Source organism: Mastigoproctus giganteus, chromosome 14, assembly GCF_048544385.1.
Source record: "Mastigoproctus giganteus isolate SK-2022 chromosome 14, ASM4854438v1, whole genome shotgun sequence".
In the NCBI taxonomy this organism is placed as follows: Eukaryota; Metazoa; Arthropoda; class Arachnida; order Uropygi; family Thelyphonidae; genus Mastigoproctus; species Mastigoproctus giganteus.
In genome coordinates, this window is record NC_143588.1 from 87,629,165 (window position 1) to 87,656,332 (window position 27,168).

The 27,168-nt window shown below is 39.4% G+C and overlaps 1 protein-coding gene across 3 annotated transcripts in view; it reads right to left on the minus strand.

Annotated features, from left to right (window-relative positions):
* LOC150075326 (lysine-specific histone demethylase 2-like) overlaps window positions 1-27,168 on the minus strand; it is a 362,688-nt gene that overhangs the window by 37,273 nt on the left and 298,247 nt on the right. For all 3 annotated transcript variants that reach the window (XM_090389224.1, XM_090389225.1, XM_090389223.1), the window contains exon 19: window positions 19,006-19,140. In XM_090389224.1, the coding sequence (XP_090245350.1) occupies window positions 19,006-19,140 (135 nt within the window). The remainder of the gene's footprint in view (window positions 1-19,005; window positions 19,141-27,168) is intronic.

Sequence of the window (27,168 nt, forward strand, 5' to 3'; positions counted from 1 at the left end):
TACGGATTTGGCATCAACAACATGAGGCTCTTGATTCATCATGCATGGTATCAAAAGTGCAGGCTGGTGGAGGCCGTTGTATGGTGTGGGGGATGTTTCACTAACAGGAACTTGGACCCCTGGTGCATGTGGAACAACGTATCAGTGATCTCTGCTATCGTCAACTGCTTGCTGACTGTGTACACCCCACTATGTTACACTTTTTACCGAATGGCGATGGTGTCTTCCAATATGACAATGTGCCAAGCCATCGAGTGCACTTGTTGTGTAGGAATGGTTTGTGGAACACAGTTCTGACTTCCATGGATTGGCCTCCAAGCTTCCCCCGATATCATCCCATAGAGCACTTGTGGGACACTATGGAAAGGCATATCAGGTGTCTGAATACACCAATCACCTCTGTATCTGCATTATACACAGCTTGACTGGACATACCTTCCGAATGCTTCCGACATCTTGTTGAATCAATGCCACGTTGGATAGCTGCTGTACTGAGGACAAAAGGAGGATCTATGAAGTATTAGGTAGGTGGTCATAATTCAGTGATCACTCACTGTACATATCTCCTACCGAATTCATTTGGCCGCCCCTCCAAATGTAGTGAATGCTGCAAATGAGATGTATGAAAAGCAGGAGGAGGTTTATGAGTGTACAGAATGTTGCAATAATATCATCACAACCAACCAGAATGAGTCATGGCAAGATGCTAATGGCATTTCAAAGAGACTTAATCACTGAATGTCATATCAGCAATTTGCCACTGTACGTGACACTTAAGTGTTTGAACCTTGCAAAGGCAACTGCAGCTGACAGTGAAAAGATCAAAAGACTGGGGATGATGTACCTATAATCGAAATCCTTGAGTTTTATTTAGCATTAGCATTAGTAGAGGCATTTGATGCAAGAAAGCAAGCTTATGCAGCATCAGCCAAAAAAAAAAAAAACCCACTTCCACTTCACCCCTCTGTTCGTTCAAAATTTATTTAGGCTATCAACCTCCACTACAAGGGATGGAAGTCTGTTCCACCAACCAACCACCTGCTGGCTAAAGGCAAATTTCCGCACGTCTATCCTAGATCTGTCTTTCCTCAATTTGAATTTATGCCCTCTCAGGTGATTTTTCTGAGCTAGAGGAAGAATCCCATCAGCATTGAGCATGCTCAAACCATTCAAGGCTTTATACACCTCTATCAGATCATCTCGCTGGTGCCTAGTCTCCAGACACTGTAATTTGCAAAACTTAAGCCTTTCTTCGTAAGAGCACCCCTTTGTTCCATTCACTAATCTTGTTGCCCTTCTCTGTATTCGTTCCAGCAGCTCTACATCCTTCTTGAAATGAGGCCTCCAGACCTGTATACAGTACTCTAGGTGTGGCCTGACCATTGCCTTATACAAGGGAATAATCACTTCCTTATCCCTGCTGGAAAAATTCCTGTATATCATTGACAATACTCCATGAGCTACTCTTGCAGCCTGTCTGCACTGCTCAGAGAACTTCATATCTGCCTGCACAACCACCCCCAAGTCCCTTTCATTCTCTACCACTGTCAGTGTAGTACCACAGAGTTGATACGTTGCTCTGGGGTTGCTGTTTCCCATGTGTAGCACTTTACATTTGTCAATGTTAAACTTCATTTGCCACCTCTAAGCCAACTCAACCTTTCCAGATCCTGTTGCAGTAGCATAGTGTCAGTAGTGTCCTTGACAACCCTGCCAACCTTTGTATCGTCTGCAAACTTGGACATTCAGCTTGATATACCATCAATATCATTTATAAATACAGAAAACAATAATGGACCCAACACTGAGCCCTGAGGACTCCACTAATAACATTAGTCCACGATGAGCAGTGTCCATTGATTACCACTCTCTGTCTTCTCCCCCTCAACCACCCCTTTATCCATAGCAGCAATTTGCCTCCAATGTCACACTGCTCCAATTTGTGTAGCAGTCTTCCATGTGCAACAGTATCAAAAGCCTTTCTAAGATCCAAGTATATAATATCAAAGCTATTCCCTGCATCCAGTTCTTTTGTGACTGCATCATAATATCCAATCAAATTGGTCAGGCAAGACTTCCCCTTAACAAAACCATGCTGTGTCCGAGCTATAACTGAAGTCTTGTCTAAATGATCCTGCAGTGCTTCTTTAACCAGTGCCTCCATTAATTTTCCTGGAACAGAAGTTAAGCTCACAGGTCTATAATTACTTGTGTCAGCCTTTGTGAATTGGGGTCACATTTGCACATTTCCAGTCTATGGGTACCTCCCCTGAGTCCAAGGAAGCTCTCATAATTATGACTAAGGGTTTGCTTACTTCCTTTGCTGCCGCCTTTAATATAACTGGATAGATCCCATCCACCCCAGGTGCCTTTCTTATGTTTATCTTCAACAGTTTCTCCTCCACTTTACTCCCAGTTATTTCAAGATTCTGTAGCTTACTGCTACAGTTGAATACACCTCTGGCATTCCCCTTGCTGAATAACTCCTCATGTGTGAATGTCGATGCAAAATATTCATTTAGTTTGTTAGCTACCTGAGCAGGATCATCAACAGTTGACCCATCAATATCAAGTGGACCTATCTGATTCATCCCCTTCCTTCTAGAGTTTACATAAGTAAAGAACTCTTTGCTGTTTTTCTTTGCATGTACGTGTGTGCAAATGGTCAAGCATAGTTAGGTAGCTTTAATCTCTGAAGAAAGTTTTAAAATTTAGTTCTGGTTTTTAACTCAGTTATGACCTTGGAAAACATTTTATGGATGTCCAAATATCCACGGGAGTGTTATAATTTTACTTACTCACAGGAGCACCTGAGATTCACGAGCATGTATTTTCCAAGGACCAGCAATGACTTATTGCTGGTCCTTGGAAAATATTTCAGAAACTTCTGTAAACTACTACCAAGTTTAAATGAAATTCGTCTAATAATTCAGTTTTAATACAAATGTGTCAGCACTTTGTGTGCCACCGGATACATAATTTATGCCATATTATTATATAATAACATACACATTGTATTATATAATAGTCCAACGTATTTTAAAATAAACAGTAATGGTATTCGTTGCTAATGCTATCGAGGCAGTGATTTGGGTGGGTCGGAAAACTGCTAGCTTGGGGAGACACACGGACTAATAGATTAACAGTAGCCACTGGCAGAGGTGAAAGTGATTCTTGCACTGCTTCTACTGGAATGAACAGCAGCCGGGAAAACAAGGTGCAGGGGATTTCAGATACTGCTGGGAATCATTGTGGAACAAGTAAATACATGGGCAGTGTTAGGTTAGATAAGAATAGGAACAGGTGCATGTATACTTGCTTGTACACCAATGCTAGCAGTTTGGTAAATAAATTTGATGAATTTGAGGTGTTGGTCAAAACATCAAAGGCAGATATTGTTGTCACACAGAAACACAGATATTGTTGTCATACGTGGTGTCACAAAGATATAGGAATGCAGAAATGGAATTTGGGGAGTACAATGTCTACAGAAGGGATAGACAGGATAGGAAGGGAGGAGGGGTTATGCCATTAGTTAAGAAACATAAAATCCAAGGAAGTACAGCCAGTAGACATGGCGGGACAGTGCAGTGTCGAGTTAGTTTGGTGTGACATAAGCTGTGGGAAATCAAAATTGAGAGTAGAAGTGTGTTATAGGCCTAATGACTCTGATGAGTATAATAAGATACTGTACAGGGAAATAAAATGGGCCAGTAAATCAGAGAGTCTTATAATGGGGGATTTTAATTTCCCAGATAGTGACTGGCACACTATCGAGGCTTTTGTGGATTTACTGAATGATTGTTTTCTACAGTAGCATGTTCAGCAGGCAACTAGATGGATTAATACTCTTGATCTGATTATCAGTAGTGATTCTTCATGCATAAAGAATCTGCAGATAAAGCAACCAATAGGTGGCAGCCACAGTGTGCTGAAGTGGGATTTACTCAAAGAGGTAACTATCATTAGGAGTAAAGGGAAGGGTATTTGCTTTCGTAGAGACGACTACAGTGGTTTGAGACAGTTTTTAAATTCTATACGGTGGGACCAACTGATGATGTTACCAACAGCACATTCAAAATGGGAAGCATTCAAAGAATTAATCTTGGAAGCTACTAGGCTTTTCATACCAATTAAAAAATATTGTTCAAGGTTTAAGCCTAAATGGTTGTCAGATGAACTAATGAGACATGTGGCAGAGAAGAAAAATAATGCACGGGATACATATAAATTAACAGGCGACACGGAAGCCTATGATAGATATAAGCTGTTCTGTAACCAAGTCACAAAGCAGGCTAGGCAGGTAAAGGCAGATTATGAGAAATCTTTGGCAAAGGATGCAAAGAAAAACTGCAAAGAGTTCTTTACTTATGTAAACGCGAATTGCGAATATCATCTTTTAAGGGCACAAAAGGTGATATAGTTGTACACGTTGGCACTAATGATATTAAGAGTAGGAGACTGGCAGAATTACTTAACAAGTACAGGTCACTGTTGAACAAAAGCCGAGAATTAGGGTTGAATTTGAAAGTGTCTGCAATTCTGCTCAGACACGATAGGAGGGAGTATATGATGAGAGCCTTGTCGATCAATTCGGCCCTGGAAAGATTGTGCAAGGCTCAAGGGGTAGAATTTTTTTCAGCCTGAACTCTACTTGTTAACAGGAGAGATTGCTTCTACAGGGATGGGATACACTTAAATAGAAAGGGTGCAAGAATATTTGCTGATGCTATCGAGGCAGTATTAGGTGGGTCGGAAAACTGCTAGCTTGGGGGGAGACAAAGACCAATAGATTGACAGTAGCCACTGGCAGAGGTGAAAGTGATTCTTGCACTGCTTCTATTGGAATGAGCAGCAGCCTGGAAAATAAGATGCAGGATATTTCAGAGACTGCTGAGTATCATTGGGGTACAAGTAAACACATGGGTTGTGTTAGGGTAGCTAAGAATAGGAACAGGTGCAGGTATACTTGCGTGTACAGCAATGCTAGGAGTTTAGTAAATAAATTTGATGAATTTGAGGTATTGCTCAAAACATCAAAGGCAGATACTGTTGGGATATCAGAGACGTGGTGTCACACAGATATAAGGGATGCAGAACTGGAATTTAGAGAGTACAACATCTACAGAAAGGATAGACAGGATAGGAAGGGGGGATGGGTTATGCTATTAGTTAAGAAACACATAAAAACCAAGGAAGTGAAGCCAGTCGACATCGCTGGACAGTGCAGTGTTGAGTCAGTTTGGTGTGACATAAGCATTGGGAGATCAAAATTGAGAGTAGGAGTGTGCTATAGGCGTAATGACTCTGATGAGTATAATAAGAAACTGTACAGGGAAATAGAGTGGGCCAGTAAATCAGAGAGTCTTATAATGGGAGATTTTAATTTCCCAGATATTGACTGGAATTTGGGGGCTGGTCACTCACACACTAGCAGGGCTTTTGTGGATTTATTGGATGATTGTTTTCTACATCAGCATGTTCGGGAGGCAACTAGAGGGATTAATAGTCTTGATTTGATTATCAGCAGTGATTCTTCATGCATTAAGAATCTGCAGATAAATGAACCACTAGGTGGCAGTGATCACACTGTGCTGAAGTGGGATTTACCCAAAGAGGTAACTACCATTAGGGGTAAAGGGAAGGGTTATTGCTTCCGTAAAGGCGACTACGACGGACTGAGACAGTATTTAAATTCTATACAGTGGAACCAACTGATGATGTTACCAACAGCAAATTCAAAATGGGAAGCATTCAAAGAATTAATCTTGGAAGCTACTAGGCTTTACATACCAACTAAGAAATATTGTTCAAGGTTTAGGCCAAAATCGATGTCAGATGAACTAATGAGGCATATGGCAGAGAAGAAAAATGCATGGGATACTTACAAATTAACACATGACACAGAAGCCTATGATAGATACAAGTTTATATGCAACCAAGTTACAAAGGAGGTTAGGCAGGCGAAGGCAGATTACGAGAAATCATTGGCAAGAGATGCAAAGAAAAACAGCAAAGAGTTCTTTACTTATGTAAACTCTAGAAGGAAGGGGATGAATCAGATTGGTCCACTTGATATTGATGGGTCAACTGTTGATGACCCTGCTCAGGTAGCTAACAAACTAAATGAATATTTTGCATCGACATTCACACATGAGGAGTTATTCAGCAAGGGGAATGCCAGAGGTGTATTCAACTCTAGCAGTAAGCTACAGAATCTTGAAATAACTGGGAGTAAAGTGGAGGAGAAACTGTTGAAGATAAACACAAGAAAGGCACCCGGGGTGGATGGGATCTATCTAGTTATATTAAAGGAGGCAGCAAAGGAAGTAAGCAAACCCTTAGTCATAATTATGAGAGCTTCCTTGGACTCAGGGGAGGTACCCATAGACTGGAAATGTGCAAATGTGACCCCAATTCACAAAGGAGGATCAAAGGCTGACACAAGTAATTATAGACCTGTGAGCTTAACTTCTGTTCCAGGAAAATTAATGGAGGCACTGGTTAAAGAAGCACTGCAGGATCATTTAGACAAGACTTCAGTTATAGCTCGGACACAGCATGGTTTTGTTAAGGGGAAGTCTTGCCTGACCAATTTGATTGGATATTATGATGCAGTCACAAAAGAACTGGATGCAGGGTTTGATACTGTTGCACATGGAACACTGCTACACAAATTGGAGCAGTGTGACATTGGAGGCAAATTGCTGCTATGGATAAAGGGGTGGTTGAGGGGGAGATGACAGAGAGTGGTAATCAATGGACACTGCTCATCGTGGACTAATGTTATTAGTGGAGTCCCTCAGGGCTCAGTGTTGGGTCCATTATTGTTTTCTGTATTTATAAATGATATTGATGATGGTATATCAAGCTTAATGTCCAAGTTTGCAGACGATACAAAGGTTGGCAGGGTTGTCAAGGACACTACTGACACTATGCTGCTGCAACAGGATCTGGAAAGGTTGAGCATATGGGCTGAGAGGTGGCAAATGAAGTTTAACATTGACAAATGTAAAGTACTACACATGGGAAACAGCAACCCCAGAGCAACGTATCAACTCTGTGGTACTACACTGACAGTGGTAGAGAATGAAAGGGACTTGGGGGTGGTTGTGCAGGCAGATATGAAGTTCTCTGAGCAGTGCAGACAGGCTGCAAGAGTAGCTCATGGAGTATTGTCAATGATATACAGGAATTTTTCCAGCAGGGATAAGGAGGTGATTATTCCCTTGTATAAGGCAATGGTCAGGCCACAGCTAGAGTACTGTATACAGGTCTGGAGGCCTCATTTCAAGAAGGATGTAGAGCTGCTGGAACGAGTACAGAGAAGGGCAACAAGATTAGTGAATGGAACAAAGGGGTGCTCTTACGAAGAAAGGCTTAAGTTTTGCAAATTACAGTGTCTGGAGACTAGGCACCAGCGAGGTGATCTGATAGAGGTGTATAAAGCCTTGAATGGTTTGAGCATGCTCAATGCTGATGGGATTCTTCCTCTAGCTCAGAATAATCACCTGAGAGGGCATAAATTCAAATTGAGGAAAGACAGATGTAGGATAGACGTGCGGAAATTTGCCTTTAGGCAGCGGGTGGTTGGTTGGTGGAACAGACTTCCATCCCTTGTAGTGGAGGTTGATAGCCTAAATAAGTTTAAGGCTCAGCTGGACAGGTATTTTGAACGAACAGAGGGGTGAAGTGGAAGTGGTTTTTTTTTTTTTTTTTTTTTTTTTTGGCTGATGCTGCATAAGCTTGCTTTCTTGCATCAAATGCCTCTACTAATGCTAAACTCCAGAAGGAAGGGGATGAATCAGATTGGTCCACTTGACATCGATGGTTCAACTGTTGATGATCCTGCTCAGGTAGCTAACAAACTAAATGAATATTTTGAATCTACATTCATACATGAGGAGTTATTCAGGGATGGGAATGCCAGATGTGTATTAAACTCTGACAGTGAGCTAGATAATTTTGTAATAACTGAGGGCATAGTGGAGGAGAAATTATTGAAGATAAACACAAGAAAGGCACTTGGGGTGGATGGGATCTATTCAGTTTTATTAATGGAGGGCAGCAAAGGAAGTAAGCAAACCCTTAGCTTAATTATGAGAGCTTCGTTGGACTCACGGGAGGTACCCATTGACTGGAGATGTGCAAATGTGACCCCAACCACAAAGGAGGATCAAAGGGGGAAGACAGGTAATTACAGACCTGTTAGTTTAACTTCTATTGCAGGGAAATTAATGGAGGCACTGGTTAAGGAAGCAGTGCAGGACCATCTAGACAGGACTTCAGTTATAGCTAGGGCACAGAATGGGTTTGTTAACGTGGAAGTCTTGCCTGACCAATTGGATACTATGATGTAGTCGCAAAAGGAACTGGATGCAAATAATAATTTTTATATCATATCATATAGAGTAGGGATCTTAGGCTTTTGATACCATTGCACATGGCAGACTGCTGCACAAATTGGAGCAGTGTGGCATTGGAGGCAAATTGCTGGTTTGGATAAAGGGGTGGTTGAGTGGGAGAAGACAGAGAGTGGTACTCAATGGACACTGCTCTTCGTGGACTACAGTTATTAGCAGAGTCCCCCAGGGTTCAGTGTTGGGTCAATTGTTGTTTTCTCTATTTATTAATGATATTGATGATGCTATATCAGGTTTGTTATTTGTTTTTTTTTTTTTTAGGAGGATTAGCAACTAAGGCCATATTGCTCTTGGGGATATGCAGTGGTCATTCCCTGACCTTTTGGCATCCTCCGTATTTGGTGGTCACGGGCTCAAACCCCAGTCTAATCAAGAAGCGTGTGCTACGCACTGCTGCTCCTACCCATCTGGATATGGAGGTGCTGGCCGACCGGGCTAGCCGAGTGGGTAAAGTCCCTGCCCGGCAACCCAAAGGTCACGGGTTCGAATCCCCGCCTCGGGCTTGGATCAAAGTACTGCAAAAACCTTGGGAGGTGCAATATGGCCACAGAAGCCGATGTGCCAACAACTACCAAATAAAAAAAAAAAAAAAAAAAAAAAATGGAGGTGCTGCTATATCAGGCTTAATGTCTAAGTTTGCAGACGATATGAAGGTCAGCAGGGTTGTTAATGACAGTATGCTACTGCAACAGGATCTAGAAAAGTTGAGCAGATGATCTGAGAGGTGGCAACTGAAGTTTAACTTTGACAAATGTCAAGTCCTGCTTATGGTAAGCAGTAACCCCCAAGTAACATATCAACTGTGTGGTAATACACTGACAGTGGTAGAGAATGAAAAGGGCCTGGGGTAATTGTGCAGTCAGATATGAAGTTTTCTGAGCAGTGCAGAAGGTCTGCAAGAGTAGCTCATGGTGTCTTGTCAACAATATACAGGAATTTTTTTAGCAGGAATAAGGAGATGATTATCCCCTCCTATAAGGCAATTGTCAGGCCACATCTGGAGTACTGTATACAGTTCTTCTTGTCATTTTAAGAAGGATGTATAGCTACTGGAACGAGTACAGAGAAGGGCAACAAGATTAATGAATGGAACAAAGGGTTGCTCTTACGAAGAAAGGCTTAAGTTTTACAAATTACAGTGTCAGGAGACTATGCACCTGCGAGGTGATTTGATTGAGGTTTATAAGGCCTTGAATGGTGTGCCCAGCATGCTGAATGCTGATGGTATTCTTCCTCTTGCTCAGAATAATTGCACGAGAGGGCATAAATTCAAATTGAGGAAAGACAGTTGTAGGATAAATGTGTGCAAGTTTGCCTTTAGCCAGCAGATGGTTGATTGCTGGAACAAACTTCCATGTGTTAATGTAGAAGTTGATAGCTTAAATAGATTCAAGGCAGAACAAGTCAAACATTTGTAGCGAGTGGATGGGTGAATTTAGAACATATGTGTTTTTTTGGCTGATGCTATATAAGTTTGCTTTCTTGCATCATATGCCTTTACTACTGCTAAGTGCATCCACATTCATAGAGCATGGGTTTTATGGTAGAGTTGTTGCTCACCAGCCTGCTGGAGAAATGAGTTGCATCATGCAGTCTTTAGATCAGACTCATGAGCAGGTGTGGGGAATGCCTGGGGAACATCTATTGCAGTGTACTATGCCCACAACAAAGAGTAGGGAGGTCATGATATGGGGACTGCTTCTTGCGGTTTGGAATTCGATCATTGAGCTGTAATGTGAAAAAACATTGATGCTGAGTCATCCATTGGTATTTTGGATAATTTTGTGTTGCTTGAATCCTTGAAATTTTATAAAAATTTGCCCCCTCTGTGTACCAGCATGATAATGCTCCATCCCATAGACTGCTCAGTGTTAGCATGTTTTGAGGAATGTGAAGTCTAACAACTTACTTGGCCAGACCTGAAGCCAGATCTGAATCCAGTCAAACACCTGTGGGATGAACTGGAACCAAGATCTGGCTGTTGAAGCCAGATCTTGTTGTTTGGCAGTAGAAGAGCTAAACTGGTGGCAACAGCCACCAGTTTAGCTCCTACTGCCGAACTGGCACTGAAGGGGGGGGGTATGGGCACAAATTCTTGCTGCCCTCTAAGAATGGAACTGGTTGAAAGTTCCACAAAAGATTTATGCTGTCTTTGGGGTGGGTCTTCACCTTATTAATTTGTTCATTAAGACTTGTTTTTAAAAAATGTGATGGTGCCCAAATACTTCTGGTAGGATAATGTATATATTCTAATGTTGATGTCAATGGATGGTGAAAGCTTGTTGATGTTAATGGATGGTGAAAGGGTCCATTGAGTACTGGTAAAAAGGCCTTCGACATAGGAAATTATAATAGCATAAATATTCTTGACACAAGTGACTTGCAGAATAAAACCAGGGCATACAAATGATTAAAATAAAATAAAACATATTTTAATATATGATTAAAATAATAATAACAAAAAAAAAAAAAAATCAAAAAGTAGTTAAAAACAAATAGATTTAAATTGGTGGCAAAGTTAAAAACTGATAAAATAAAATGCTTTAAAAGTGATAAAGATATCACAGTTTTGAAGCTGCATGATTTAATTTTATTTGTTTTTAACTACTTTTTTTGGTGAGTTTTTGGGCTTCTGAACACTGCTAGTAAAGTAAACATGATGCTTCAACAGCAGAAAATCTCACGTATAAAACATGTACAAAAGCTAGTACAAAGCAGTGTTTGATAAATTGGGGGGGGAGAAGAAAACCTAGTCAGGGTCTAGTGAAGTTAGGAATATTCACATATCTGACCCACGTATGCAGACTTTGCTCTGTAGAAAACGTGTGTGTGTGTGCAGGCCAGTTTACAAACTAAGGCTCTGCTCACACTCCTGTACACCTGCACAGTATACCAAGAGCATGAACCCCGTACCGTACAGTACACTAAATGTACAATATAGTGTGAATGTTGTAAAGCTAAAGTGTTGTAGCCAGCCAATTTTAATTCAAATTTAATTAAACCCATCCTTGAGGTGCTTGACCTTGAGAGCAGGGTTCGGACCCATTCCCTGAGAGATGAAAAGATTATAGGTGATACTGGAATGTGGACCTATCAAAGGGAAGTTATCAATACCACATCCTTAGCTGTTTAAATTTTCATGCCTGAGATGCAACTCTTCATGTTGATTCTCTGTCTGGAAAGACTAATTTCATTTCTACTGCATATATTTTCCACCATCTGGAAATTTTTGCACATTTTTATTGTCAGGGTGCTGGGTAGATACCATATTGGGTATGTCTTCCTGGTAGAAGGCTCCATTCTTTTATTATCAATGCCATGGTTAGTTAGTTAGTTATTTGGTTTTTAGGAGCATTAGCAACTAAGGCCATATTGCTCTGGGATATGCAGTGGTCATTCCCTGACCTTTCTGCATCCTCTGTATTTGGTGGTGATGGGCTCAAACCCCGGTCTAATCAAGAAGCGTGTGCTACGCGCTGCTGCTCCTTCCCACCTGACTACGGAGGCGCCTATCAATGCCATGAAGTCATTCCTTTTTTTCATGTAGAATCAGCTATCAAGCTCAGTGACCAGACTGTAGGCTTTGTTATGCAGCTAGGTCATGTAGATGATTCATGGACTGAATGAAGCTGTACCACTAAATTTGCTTGTTTGCCCCCTCCCCACCCAAGAACAATATGTAATGAGTAGTATGATAGACTACACCCACAGACTGTTGAATTATTGAATAAACCAATAATTTTTCACATTGATCTTGAATTGAATTGAGGCCCTCCATATTTTAACATTTCTAACATGAACTATAATAGCAGTTTTCTCATTCGCTCTATTATAAAACTATTATTTTCCATTAAGGTCATAGTTGGTGCATCATTTCTAGATTGTTGAACATCTTCTGGTATTTCTACAGCACGATTAGCTTTACTTTATATTATTCATTTGTTATTATATTTTCTGCTTGTATAATACTCTGGTTTGTGCACACCTTATACATGATTTTCTGTTAGCATTAGTAGAGGCATTTGATGCAAGAAAGAAAGCTTATGCAGCATCAGCCAAAAAAAAAAAAAAAAAAATAAATAAATAAAAAATAACCACTTCCACTTCACCCCTCTGTTCGTTCGAAATACCTGTCAAGCTGAGCCTTAAACTTATTTAGGCTATCAACTTCCACGACAAGGGATGGAAGTCTGTTCCACCAACCAACCACCCGCTGGCTAAAGGCAAATTTCCGCACGTCTATCCTACATCTGTCTTTCCTCAATTTGAATTTATGCCCTCTCAGGTTATTATTCTGAGCAAGAGGAAGAATCCCATCAGCATTGAGCATGCTCAAACCATTCAAGGCTTTATACACCTCTATCAGATCACCTCGCTGGTGCCTAGTCTCCAGACACTGTAATTTGCAAAATTTAAGCCTTTTTTCGTAAGAGCACCCCTTTGTTCCATTCACTAATCTTGTTGCCCTTCTCTGTACTCGTTCCAGCAGCTCTACATCCTTCTTGAAATGAGGCCTCCAGCCCTGTATACAGTACTCTAGGTGTGGCCTGACCATTGCCTTATACAAGGGAATAATCACCTCCTTATCCCTGCTAGAAAAATTCCTATATATCATTGACAATACACCATGAGCTACTCTTGCAGCCCGTCTGCACTGCTCAGAGAACTTCATATCTGCCTGCACAACCACCCCCAGGTCCCTTTCATTCTCTACCACTGTCAGTGTAGTACCACAGAGTTGATATGTTGCTCTGGGGGTTGCTGTTTCCCATATGTAGTACTTTACATTTGTCAATGTTAAACTTCATTTGCCACCTCTCAGCCCATCTGCTCAACCTTTCCAGATCCTGTTGCAGCAGCATAGTATCAGTAGTGTCCTTGACAACCCTGCCAACCTTCGTATCGTCTGCAAACTTGGACATTAAGCTTGATATACCATCATCAATATCATTTATAAATACAGAAAACAATAATGGACCCAACACTGAACCCTGAGGGACTCCACTAATAACATTAGTCCACGATGAGCAGTGCCCATTGATTACCACTCTCTGTCTTCTCTCCCTCAACCACCCCTTTATCCATAGCAGCAATTTGCCTCTAATGCCACATTGCTCCAATTTGTGCAGCAGTCTTCCATGTGCAACAATATCAAAAGCCTTTCTAAGATCCAAGTATATAATATCAAAGTTATTCCCTGCATCCAGTTCTTTTGTGACTGCATCATAGTATCCAATCAAATTGGTCAGGCAAGACTTCCCCTTAACAAAACCATGCTGTGTCCAAGCTATAACTGAAGTCTTGTCTAGATGATCGTGCAGTGCTTCTTTAACCAGTGCCTCCATTAATTTTTCGGGAACAGTAGTTAAACTCACAGATCTATAATTACTTGTGTCAGCCTTTGATCCGCCTTTATGAATTGCGGTCACATTTGCACATATCCAGTCCATGGGTACCTCCCCTGAGTCTAGGAAAGCTCTCATAATTATGGCTAAGGATTTGCTTACTTCCTTTGCTGCCTCCTTTAATATAACTGGATAGATCCCATCCACCCCAGGTGCCTTTCTTGTGTTTATCTTCAACAATTTCTCCTCCACTTTACTCTCAGTTATTACAAGATTCTCTAGCTTACTGCCAGAGTTGAATACACCTCTGGCATTCCCCTCACTGAATAACTCCTCATGTGTGAATGTCGATGCAAAATATTCATTTAGTTTGTTAGCTACCTGAGCAGGATCATCAACAGTTGACCCATCGATATCAAGTGGACCAATCCCCTTCATTGAGTTTACATAACTAAAGAACTCTTTGCTGTTTTTCTTTGCATCCCTTGCCAAAGATTTCTCGTAATCTGCCTTCGCCTGCCTAACCTTCTTTGTAACTTGGTTACAGATCTACTTGTATCTATCATAGGCTTCTGTGTCACGTGTTAATTTGTATGTATCCCATGCATTTTTCTTCTCTGCCATATGTCTCATTAGTTCATCTGACATCCTAGGCCTAAACCTTGATCCAAGATAAGTTCTTTGAATGCTTCCCATTTTGAATTTGCTGTTGGTAACATCATCAGTTGGTCTCACTGTATAGAATTTAAATACTGTCTCAGTCCATCGTAGTCGCCTTTACAAAAGCAATAACCCTTCCCTTTACCACTAATGGTAGTTACCTCTTTGAGTAAATCACACTTCAGCACACTGTGATCACTGCCACCTAGTAGTTCATTTATCTGAAGATTCTTAATGCATGAAGAATCACTACTGATAATCAAATCAAGAGTATTACTCCCTCTAGTTGCCTCCCGAACATGCTGATGTAGAAAACAATCATCCAATAAATCCACAAAAGCCTTGCTAGTGTATGAGTGACCAGCCCCCAAATTCCAGTCAATATCTGGGAAATTGAAATCCCCCATTATAAGACTCTGATTTACTGGCCCACTCTATTTCCCTGTACAGTTTCTTATTATACTCATCAGAGTCATTAGGCTGATAGCACACTCCTACTCTCAATTTTGATCTCCCAATGCTTATGTCACATGAAACTGATTCGACACTGCACTGTCCAGCGATGTCGACTGACTTCACTTCCTTGGATTTTATGTATTTCTTAACTAATAACATAACCCCTCCTCCCTTCCTGTCCTGTCTATCCTTTTTTGTAGACATTGTACTCCCCAAATTCCAGTTCTGCATTCCTTATATCTGTGTGACACCACATCTCTGAAATCCCAACAATATCTGCCTTTGATGTTTTGAGCAATACCTCAAATTCATTAATTTTATTTACTAAACTCCTAGCATTGGTGTACATGCAAGTATACATGCACCTGTTCTTTTTCTTAGCTACCCTAACACAACCCATGTGTTTACTTGTACCCCAATGATTCCCAGCATTCTCTGAAATATCCTGCATCTTATTTTCCAGGCTGCGGCTCATTCCAATAGAAGCAGTGCAAGAATCACTTTCACCTCTGCCAGTGGCTACTGTTAATCTATTAGTCCTTGTATCCCCCCCAATCTATGAGTTTTCCGACCCACCTAACAACACTGCCTTGATAGCATCAGCAAACATTCTTGCGCCCATCCCTGTAGAAGCAGCCTCTCCTGTTAACAAGTACAGACCAGGCTGAAAAAAATTCTACCCCTTGATCCTTGCACAATCTTTCCAGGGCCAAATTGATCGACAGGGCTGTCATCATATACTCCCTCCTATCGTGTCTGGGCAGAATTGTAGACACTTTCAAATTCAACCGTAATTCACGGCTTTTTTTCAACAGTGACCTGTACTTGTTAAGTAATTCCGCCGGTCTCCTACTCTTAATAACATTAGTGCCAACGTGTACAACTATATCACCTTTTGTGCCCTTAATAGATGATATCCGCTCTACAACGTCATCAACCTTTGCCACTTGCAGACATACCCTGGTCCTGTTCCACCTATCCTTTTTACAAAGCATGTTTCCCGTTTCCCTGACAATAGAGTCACCAACAAATACTAGTTCCTTTGGGACCAGCGCATTCTGTTATATATGGTATGCCATATTTACTTTTAGTAGTAGAGTTAATAAAGGAGCATGCAGGTCAGAAAGCTTTTCTGAGATTGTATTTCTTTTAAATGCATTTTATGTAATCAGCTTTTATCCTTTTCAGTGATTTAATCTTATACGTTTTTAATGACTTTTTCATTGAGTTTGTATTTTATTACTTTATACAGAAATTCTCCAACTTATGGAATACTCGACTTACGGAAATTCGACTTTACGTACGTTTTTTCTGGCATGTGCAAACTTAAAAAATTCGTGGAAATGTATTCTGCATCCCGTAGGAATAAATGGAGGTATTGTTAAAATATCGTAATGTGAACCCAATAACACTGTTTTTTTTTTTTTTTTCTTTTGTAATTCGTTCCAAGTCCTTGGAAGTTGAAAATTTCGCTATATTACTAAGCTATTTATCTCTCTAAAAGGTCATATTTATAATGGAAATTGCACTACACTTTCACAAAACAGCGTTCAGGTGCTATATCGAAGATGGTACAGCTGTTAATAATATGGATGTAAAATCAGATTGAGAAGCGAGTGCCCCTGAGTCTAATGACCATTCAAGCAAAAGCAACAAGTATTTATAAAGATGTTAAGGATAAGTACGGCGAACCCCAACCCAAGTTCATGGCAAGCAACGAATGGTTTAATAGGTTCAAGCATCACGCTGGTTTCCACAACGTTAAAGTATGCAGTGAAGTCACTGGTGCCGATTCTGCAGCTGCTGAGAAATTTTGTGATGTATTGGAAAAAATTATTGATGAAGGTTATTCAATGCAGCAAATTTTTAATGTTGACGAGACTGCTCTGTATTGGAAAAAAATGCTAGATCGAACATACATTAGCAAAGAGGAAAAGACAATGCCATGTTTCAAGGCATCAAAATATAGGGCCACGCTCTTGCTTGTTATGTTTGTTTGTTATTTGATTTTTAGGAGAATTAGCAACTAAGGCCATATTACTCCGGGATATGTGGTGGGCATTCCCTGACCTTTCCGCATCCTCCGTATTTGGTGATGACGGGCTCCAACCCCGGTCTAATCAAGAAGCGTGTGCTACACACTGCTGCTCCTTCCCACCTGTAGAAGGCGCCCATGCTCTTGCTTGGGGCTAATGCAGCGGGAGATTACAGATTAAAACCACTGCTTGTGTACTTATCCTTAACATCCTTAACATTCTGGAAATCCTCGTGCATTTAAGGGCATCAATAAAGCCACCCTACCCGTGGATTTCCGATCGAACCAGAGAGCATTGATAACAATATCTCTCTTTGAGGATTGGTTTTAATGCTGCTTCATTCCCGAGGTTGAAAATTATTGTAAAGACAACGACGTTCCTTTCAAGATTTTGCTTCTATTAGATAATGCTCCTGGACATCCTATACAAGACAGTGGCATATCCAGGTATCATCGTAAGTGCATGGCGACCATGTCCAGGTGTCATCGTAAAGGGAAGGGGGCATGGCGACCAGTGAGTGTTTTAGAACGCAGGAGGCATTCTAAAAAAAATTAGGATTAAGGAGGGGCATATGCCCCTTCTTCCCACCATTGAATACGCCCCCGAATCTAGATGATTTCAATTCGAATGCGAGATTCATATTTCTACTGCCAAACACTGTTTCACTCATCCAACCTATGGATCAGGGTGTTATTTCGAATTTAAAAGTATACTATTTATGCACAACATTTGCTCAGGCATTGGCTGCAGTAGACGATAAGAAAAATTTTACATTGAGAGACTTTTGGAAATCTTACAATATTTACCACGCCATCTCAAATAAGGCCTGGGTTGAAATTATTAAAGTTGTTTAAATGGTGCATGGAAGAAAATATGCCCACGGCACGTAAAAGGCTATGAAGGATTTGAAAAAGACAGATCATACGAAGAGGTTACAGATAAGATTGTAAAGGTTGCAGAGCTACTTCAGTTGGAGGTTGATGCCAAAGACGTGGAGGAGTTAACAGAGGAAGAAGAGAAGGAATTATCTAAAGAATAACATATTGACTTGCAGTCAGCAATAGTGAAAGAAGAAAATGCTGACAAAGCTCAAGATGAACCAAATGAGCAGCCGAGATGCTTCATCGCCAGAGAGATGGCAATGGCATTTCGTGAAATTGCATCGGCAGAAGATGGATCCTGACAGCGAATGATTCTTAAAAGTTAACAGAGGGGTGGGGTGAATGATATGCTTGCTTGCTACAAAGAAATCTACAATGAAAAGAAAAAAGCCACCGTCCATTAATATGTTCTTTCGTAAGGTTGACGGCCGACCCCTTCTAAATCTCCATAGCCCTCAACCTCCGCGGCAGCGTACTTATCAGCTGAAGATGTCAATTCTAGAAACGATGCTAGAGAGGTAAAACTTACTGATGTTATGCCTGTCTCCTCTCTTTTTTTGTAATTTTATAATTTTGAAATTTTTTTCAATTGCACACTTTGGTAATTTTGACTACGCATGAGATAAAAAATTGAATAAATACAATAAATAATTCCATTTACCTTTTCATCTTACATTTATTTTTTGATTCAATCAATTCAGTGAGCACAGTTGCAAGTACTGCACAAGCATGGGGGAAATTCCCCGACTTATGTAGCGTTCCACGGAACTCAACCTTTACGTAAGTCGGGAGTTCCTGTATTTTTAGTCATATATTTTATTGATTTGTGTCCTGATTTTATTCTGAATTACTTGCGAATTACTTCCTTCACTTTGTATTCTTTTTATTACACCAGTCTGCGAACTTTATTCCCACACCTCATATTTTGGTTTTATATTTGTGAAATTTTATCTGAAATAATGTCAGCCAATTATAATTTTGAGTTTAATTACAAATCAATATCCTGGTTTCATAGACCTTTTTAATTATTACATGCAGAAAACTTTTTTTTTTTTGTAACAACTATACAAAAGATAGTTTTCTCGTTACAGGTACACTTCTTTTACCGACTGACCAACCGACCGACCAACCAACCAACCAAAAAATCCTATTAAAATAGTTCTGGTTTCAGTTTTTTAAGGGGTTAAAAGATATCTTTACTTACCTTTTCGTTCTCATTAGTAAGATCATAAAATATGCTAAAGAACCCACGTTTGTCTTCTGATGGTGGAACATGGCCAAAGAAATCTGCTCCTTTAATTTTGTAGGCCCAGAATTTATACTTAAATTGAAGTGCTACCTAGAATTAAAAATCAAGTAAACTGTTAGAAATATACAAAATAGACTTTCTGTAAAAGAGTTGGTAATTTTTATGTTGTGGGCCATACTTAAGAAATAGTTATTACTCACACATAATTACACTTAATACTTCAATAATTCCAATAGTGATTTATTTCATTTTATGTTTTTACCTACATATATAAATAAAAATACTGTAAAAAAAAAAAAAAAGTTCATTCTCTATGGCAACATGCTTTCCTATTTGTGCTCACTGGTTTGATGTACAATTTTACTGGTGTTATTATTTATAGAATACAAGTATGTAACTTGTATTCTATGTTGCAGGCCTGAATACATTGTATTATTAAATGATGAATAAATCACTGCTAATAAAAATAAACTAAATTTTATCTTTTATCAGATTTTATTTTATTTATCTGCTGTGATGTGAATCTGTTATTAATTTCAAGTAAATACTTGGATCTGTTATTCACTTCAAGTAAATCTGCAGGTGGACATATGAGCATTCTTTGAAACAGAAGAGATTTGCCAGCTCTGCATATGACTTTCCATTTGCTATCAGAGCCCCTTGTTGTTTTGCATTCCTGCCAATAGAAAATGAAAACGCACAGCTGGCAAATTCTGACAAAGGACAGTAGAGGATGTAAGAGTTTATAAATTTCTAAATGGTATTAAGTTACATTCCTATATGCAGGGTATTCTGTTGAGCCATTGTCAAAACTTGCTAGCTTTGTATATGGCTTTCCAGTTGCTGCTGAAGCTTTTTCACTTGATCTGAAATAAAACTTGGCCAAAAGTCATGCAAACATACTTGTCAATAAAAAATGGACTCTTGTAACTTTAAATTTAACAATGCACCAAACAAATATTCCACATACATAATTCATGAGAATAATCCTTTGGAGAATATCCTGAAAATATTCCAGTTCTACAAGAATATTCTCTAATCACATCACTATGCATAATTTTAGATTTTTCAACATTCTTATATGCACACTTGTAGATATATTAATTTTTTATTCATATCGTACAATTTGCTGAAATGACAAATATTAAGCATACTAGCCAACTGAAGTATGTATCAATCTGACTGAATGGCAGAAGATTAGGGACAATGAATATGCAGCTATGGCTAATCTTCCTGTGATGACCTTGAAGTACACAATTGCTACAGCATCTCCTGCTGCGCCTAAAAATAAATGACCTATGTGTGTGTGAACATGCAAGAATATTTGCTGATGCTATTGAGGGAGTGTTAGGTGGATTGGAAAACTGCTAGTCTCGGGGGGGGGGGATTCACAGACTAATAGAATAACAGTAGCAACAGGCAGTGCAATACTGAGTTAGTCTGGTGTGACATAAGCACTGGGAAAGCAAAACTGAGAGGAGTGTGTTATAGGCCTATCAACTCTGAACAACTGTACAAAGAAATAGGGTGGGCCAGTAAATCAGACTGTCTTATAATGGGGGATTTTAACTTCCACGATATTGACTGGAACTTGTGGATTGGTCACTCACACACTAGCAAGGCTTTATGGATTTATTGGACGATTGCTTTCTACAGCAGTATGTTCAAGAGGCAACTAGAGGGAGTAATACTCTTGATATGATAATCAGCAATGATTCTTCATGCATTAAGAATCTGCAATTAAAGGAACCACTAGGAGACAGTGATCACACTGTGCTGACATGGGATTTATTTAAAGATGAAATTACCAACAGGGGTAAAGGGAAGGGTTTTTGCTTTTGTAACGGTGACTACAGTGGTCTCAGACAGTTTTTAAATTCTATACAATGGGACCAACTGATGATGTTACCAACAGTAAATTCTAAATGGGAAGCATTCAAGGAAGTAATTTTAGAAGCCTACTAGGTTTTTTGTCCCAACTAAGAAATACTGTTCAAGGTTTAGGCCTAAATGGATGTTAGATGAACTAATGAGACTCGTGGCAAAGAAGAAAAATGCATGGGATACATATAAATTATCAGGTGACACAGAAGACCATGACAGATATAAGATAGTCTATAATAAAGTCACAAAGGAGGTTAGGCAAGTGAAGGCAGATTATGAGAAATCTTTGGCAAAGGATGCAAAGAAAACATTTGTTTCTTTCAGTTATATCTCTACATATGCACAGGTTCATTTCAAAAAGACAGACCAATTTTAAATGAATATATTTTTTTCAATACAAGACGTACATCAATGTGTGTGGTGTCTCCGAAATTAGTGGTCTTGGGGGGTGGGGTTGGTCACGAGGAAAATATTTTCAATATGCGTACCACTGACATTCAAAATGTTCCATTACTCTAGCCATGATGTCTTCATGTTTGCTGTTCACAGCTGTTAATATTTCTTGGTTCAATTCTTGAATCACATGCAGCTATGATTGCACACATAGACACGATTGTGGTGGTGGGACTGTTAGTAACCCTGTGTATACCCAGGTGCAAGTTCGGGAAAAACTGCACCTAGTATACTGGAGGGGACCATCCAGGTGTGACCCAACATAAATAGGGATCAAGGTGTGGTGACCACATCACAGAGAATTCCGTTACCTTTGTGTTATCAGGCAATTCTAAGTTGTAGATAACTCATCTAATGGTGCAATATCACCATATTGCTTATTGGAGGCTCAAAGTGGCGAAACCCATGTTAAGTCTCCAGAGCAAAGCTCCACCAACCCCCCCATCTCTTCCAGTATGCAGTATGACTGATGTTTTTTGAGTTTATCATGGGCATCATGGCAAGGTCCTATCTTCCTTATATTTCAATGATACAGCTCTAAAACAGTGTTTGCAGACTGGCTGCTAGATAGTCCACTGAACCAAACTTATTGGTAACTTGCTAAGAAGCATGTAAGAAGATTGGCTCTTGCTGCCTCTACTCTGTCAGATAGTGACTGGAATAAGTCCAAGTACTCTCTATGTAGAGGCACTATGTCTCTACGTCAAGGCCATATTATGGCAAGGAGCTGGGTATAATCTTGCGGCATGTACACCATATCCAAAAATTTCATTACTTCATACAGCATGGGGCCCCCCTGTACTTTATTTACTGAATGCATCATGAGTACAATGAACAGAGAAATTATACAGAGAAATAGAGTGGGCCAGTAAATCAGAGTGTCTTATAATGGGTGATTTTAACTTCCTAGATATAGACTGGAATTTGTGGGTTGTTCACTCACACACTAGCAAGGCTTTTGTGCATTTACTGAATTGTTTTCTATAGCAGCACGTTAGAGAGGCAACAAGAGGGAGTAACGTCCTTCTGATTATTAGCAGCGATTATTCATACATTAAGAATGTATAGATAAAGGAACTACTAGGTGGCAGTGATCACAGTGTATTGACGTGGGATTTACTTAAAGATGTATCTACCATTGGGGTTTTTGCTTTCGTAAAGATGAAAGATGACTACAGTAGTCTCAAATATTTTTTAAGTTCTATACAGTGGGACTAACTGATGATGTTACCAACAGCAAATTCTAAATGGGAACCATTTAAGGAAGTAATTTTAGGCTTTTTGTTCCAACTAAGAAATACTGTTCTAGGTTTAGGTCCAAATAGATGTCAGATAAACTAATGAGATTCATGGCAGAGAAGGAAAACTAATGGGGTGCATATAAATCATCACGCGACACAGAAGCCTATGGTAGATATAAGCTAGTCTGTAATCAAGTCACAAGGGAGGTTAGGCAAGAGAAGGCAGATTATGAGAAATCTTTGGTAAAGGATGCAAAGAAAAACAGCAAACACTTTTTTACTTATATAAACTCTAAAAGAAAGGGGATGAATCAGATTGGTCCACTTGATATCAATGGTTTGACTGTAGATGATCATTCTCAGATAGCTGCCAAACTAAATAAGTATTTTGCATCTACATTCACACATGAAGTGTTATTCAAGGAGGAGAGGACCAGATGTTTATAAAACGCTAACAGAGAGTTAATTTATTTGGAATAACAACTGAGAGCAAAGTGGAGGAGAAATTGTTGAAGTTAAACATAAGAAAGCCATCTGGGGCAGATTGGATCCACCCAGTTATATTAAAGGAGGTGGCAAATCAAGTAAGCAAACCTGTAGCCATAATTATGAGATCATCCTTGGACTCATGGGAAGTCTCTATGACTGGAGATGTGCAAATGTATTTCCAATTCACAGAGGGCGATCAAAGGGTGACACGAGTAATTACAGACCTGCTAATTTGACTTTTGTTGCAGGGAAAATAATGGAGGCACTGGTTAAAGAAGCATTTCAGGATCATCTAGACAAGACAGCAGTAATAATTCAGACAGAGCATAGGTTTGTTAAATTGTGGCAATCCTCACACAACACAGTACTTCTACAACAATGTTTTGCTCTAACATGGTTTGAGAATTGCTGGAAATCTTGCATTACACCAGTATTTTTGAGCTTTTGTGCTGGGATAACCCTGCTATTATGTTAGATGTAATTTTTAATGTTTCCATTCCTTTTTGTGAATCCCTACTGTTGATTCACTAGTTGTTATATTTTGTAATATTCTTCTAAATTTTTATTCTTTAGAAAAATATTCTTCGTAATATTTTTCTAAAGCGCATTTCTGGAGGTCACTACCACAGAACAATAAAAACAATTTGCAGTTTCTGTTAGTGTAATCAATTATAAACGGGCAGTAAACTCGATCTTCTTGCATTTGCTGTAGTACCAATAGCTGGAATTTTGTGGGTTTTCGCGTTATTATGGTGAAATGTTTCCCCTTCCATGAAATATTTAATCATATTAAAAACATAAATTTTCAGAAACTCATTACTCTGTATCTCACTTGTGTGTGTGTATTGTGTCTGTTGCAACTTTTGCATGCCATGTTCTTTGTTGTTAATTGCTTATCATCTTTACTGTTTTAAATTTTACAACCAAAAAAAAAGTCAGTGAACAGAAATATCAATTAGTATGCATATATTACAGTGTGTATTATTTAAGCTATGTATGTAAGCGTAAATTTATTTTGCTAACTGGAAAATAATCTTCCAATTTTCAAGTATCATTTAAAGCAGGGGTCCACTGTATTTTGTTGGGAGATCCCTGGGTTAGGTTCTGTGCTATTGAACTTGTGCTTGTTTGAGACCATAAAAAATAATTGTGACTTCAAAGAGTTCAGTTTGTGACTTTTAAAGAGAGCAGAAGGTACAAGAAATCTAGATGCTGCAGAAGAGATTGTTCTTAACAGCGATGAAGAGGAAGAAAATTAAATGAACGTACATTATTTGACCTATATGTATCACAGTTTGTAAGGTAAGACGTTTGTTCAGTTATTACTACTATAAAAATTAAGCTTCTGATAGTTATAAAAAAATTGTGTATTTTTGTTAGCTTTTGGAACGTAACCCCCCTTTTTGTACTGGTTCTTAGTCCCATATAAAATGGTTTTGCATTATATGAGATTTTGTAGGAACTGTATTGCATTACGGTAGGAGCAGTATGGCATTAAGGGCAAGTTGCTACAATGGATAAAAGGATGGTTGAGTGGGAGAAGACAGAGAGTGATAATCAATAGTTATTGCTCTATGGACTAATGTTATTAGTGGTGTCCCTCAGGATTTGACCCATTGTTTTGTATATTTATCAATGATATTGATGAGGGTATAACAGGCTTAATGTCAAAGTCTGCAGATGATACAAAGGTTGGCAGAATTGTTAATAACAGTAATGACAGTATGCTGCTGCTGCTGCAACAGTATCTGAAAAGGTTGGGTAGATGGGCTGAGTAGTGGCAATTGAAGTTTAACATTGACAAATGCAAAGTACTGCATATGGGTAGCAGTAACCCTAGAGTAAAATACCAACTAGGTGGTGTTACATCCAGTGTAGTGGAGAATGAAAGAGACCTGGTGGTAATTATGCAGTCAGATATGAAGTTTTCTGAGCAGCGCAGACAGGTTGCCAGAGTACGTCATGAGGTCTTGTCAATGGTATACAGGAAATTTGTGAGCAGGGATAAGGAGGTGATTATCCCCATGTATAAGGCAATGGTCAGGCCACACCTTGAGTACTGCGCACAGGTCTGGAAGCCTCATTTTAGGAAGGATGTAGATTTGCTAGAACAAGTACAGAGAAGGGCAACACGACTGGTGAGGGGAACAAAGGGATGCTCATAGGAAGAAAGGCTTAGGTTCTACAAATTGCAGTTCCTGGAGACTAGGCACCTGCGAGGAGATCTGATTGAGGTGTATAATGCCTTGAATGGATTGAGCAGGCTCAATGCTGATTGGATTCTTCCTCTTGCTCAGATTACATACCTGAGGGGGGGGCATAGATTCAAACTGAGGAAAGACAGTTGTAGAATAGATGTACAGAAATTTGCCTTTAGTCAGTGGGTGGTTGATTGCTGGAACAAAATTTCCATCTGTTGTTGTGGAAGTTTATAGCTTATATAAATTCAAGGCAGAACTAGACAAACATTTGGAATAAACGGATCAGTGAAATGGAAAGATTTTTTTTTTTTTTTTTTTTTGGTTGATGCTATATAAGCTTGCTTTCTTGCATCATGTGCCTCTACTAATGCTAATATCATCACACTAATAGAATAAAGTTATCTGCAAAAAGATCTAAATCTCTCAAACACTTCCCCATTCATTTCATGAATATATGTGGTTTTAGTTCCAATTTCAATGATGTCCATTTTCACTCACAGTCTGCCAAGCTCTACTTACTTTTTCTGACAGAATCCTAACTACTGGCTGCATCAACCAGCTCATCTTAGTTGTCCTAATTATTCACTGTACAATTCCTTTCTCTTCAAAGGTGGGCATATGCACCTACTGGTGCATATGCCCACTCTGATATCCCCTGTCAAAGATTTGGTAATGTGGAATCTGCTCTTTTCAGTCTTCACTGTCTTAAAATCTCTTTACCCCCATTCAGTCAAATTCACCTGTTGCCTCGATCGTTCTCCAAACTCCACCAATCACTTCGAACTCTGACTTCCTTTCTCTGAAACTCAATTTACTACTCTCCAACTTTCCTAACTGGGAGATAATTTTCCTTGATGATTTTAACATTCACAACTCCAGCTAGCATCAGTTTTCTAGTCATACAGAGCCAGCTGGTAAAGATGCTGAGGCTTCTGCAATTACTAATGACCTCACACAGAATGTTCATTTACCTACCATAGTTCATTTATGCAAAGTTGTAAACAATTTCAACTACATACCCATCACTCTTGACCTTTTCTCATGAATAACCTTGCAACATACATGGCCAATGTTAGTGGTCCTCTAGACATTTCAGTTCATAAATTGGTGATGGACTCTTCTCCAATGGAGGCTCTCTATCATGGCCATTCTCAGCCTCATATTGTTTGACGTTAAGGGAATGTGAAATAGAATGATTTGCATGATTTCTATTCTCCTTTTCGTTGGTTGGATTGCTGTTTTAAATCTTTTGATGCTTATGATTGCTCAGAGTGTGTCAGTGAAATTATTCTGCATTCTATTCTAGGTTCTTGTCCCTTATCTAAGCTTTAGTTTGTCAATAAATGTGCTAATGCTGTTCATCAAGACAATGTTGCATATTGCAACTGGCTCACATTGAAATATCCAGGTTCATTTTCTGCCTACACTAAAGACCACAACAATTTTAAAGCAGTTTTAATCAGTCTAAACTAGATTTCGAAGGATAGAAAACTTGCTTCTTGCTCAAACTGTAGTTGAACATCTTGATATTGTGCAAAAGCTACTGGTCGCAACTTCTGCCCATCTATATTTCCACCTCTGGTAAAACCTGATGGTTTTATTGCCTCCTCAGCTAAATATGAAGCTGACTTACTAGCATCCTACTTTTCTTCTAACTGTTCAATTGATGATCTTGGCGAATCACCTACTACCATTCCTAGTACACTCCATGTACTAGGAATGGTAGTAGGTGATTCACCGTCAGAAGAATTTTGAACAATTTTCATGCTAAGAAAGCTCTAGATCCAGATGGTATTTCTCCACTTGTTCTCAAAACCTATGCCCTGTTCTGTGTGCCTTTTTACACTTTC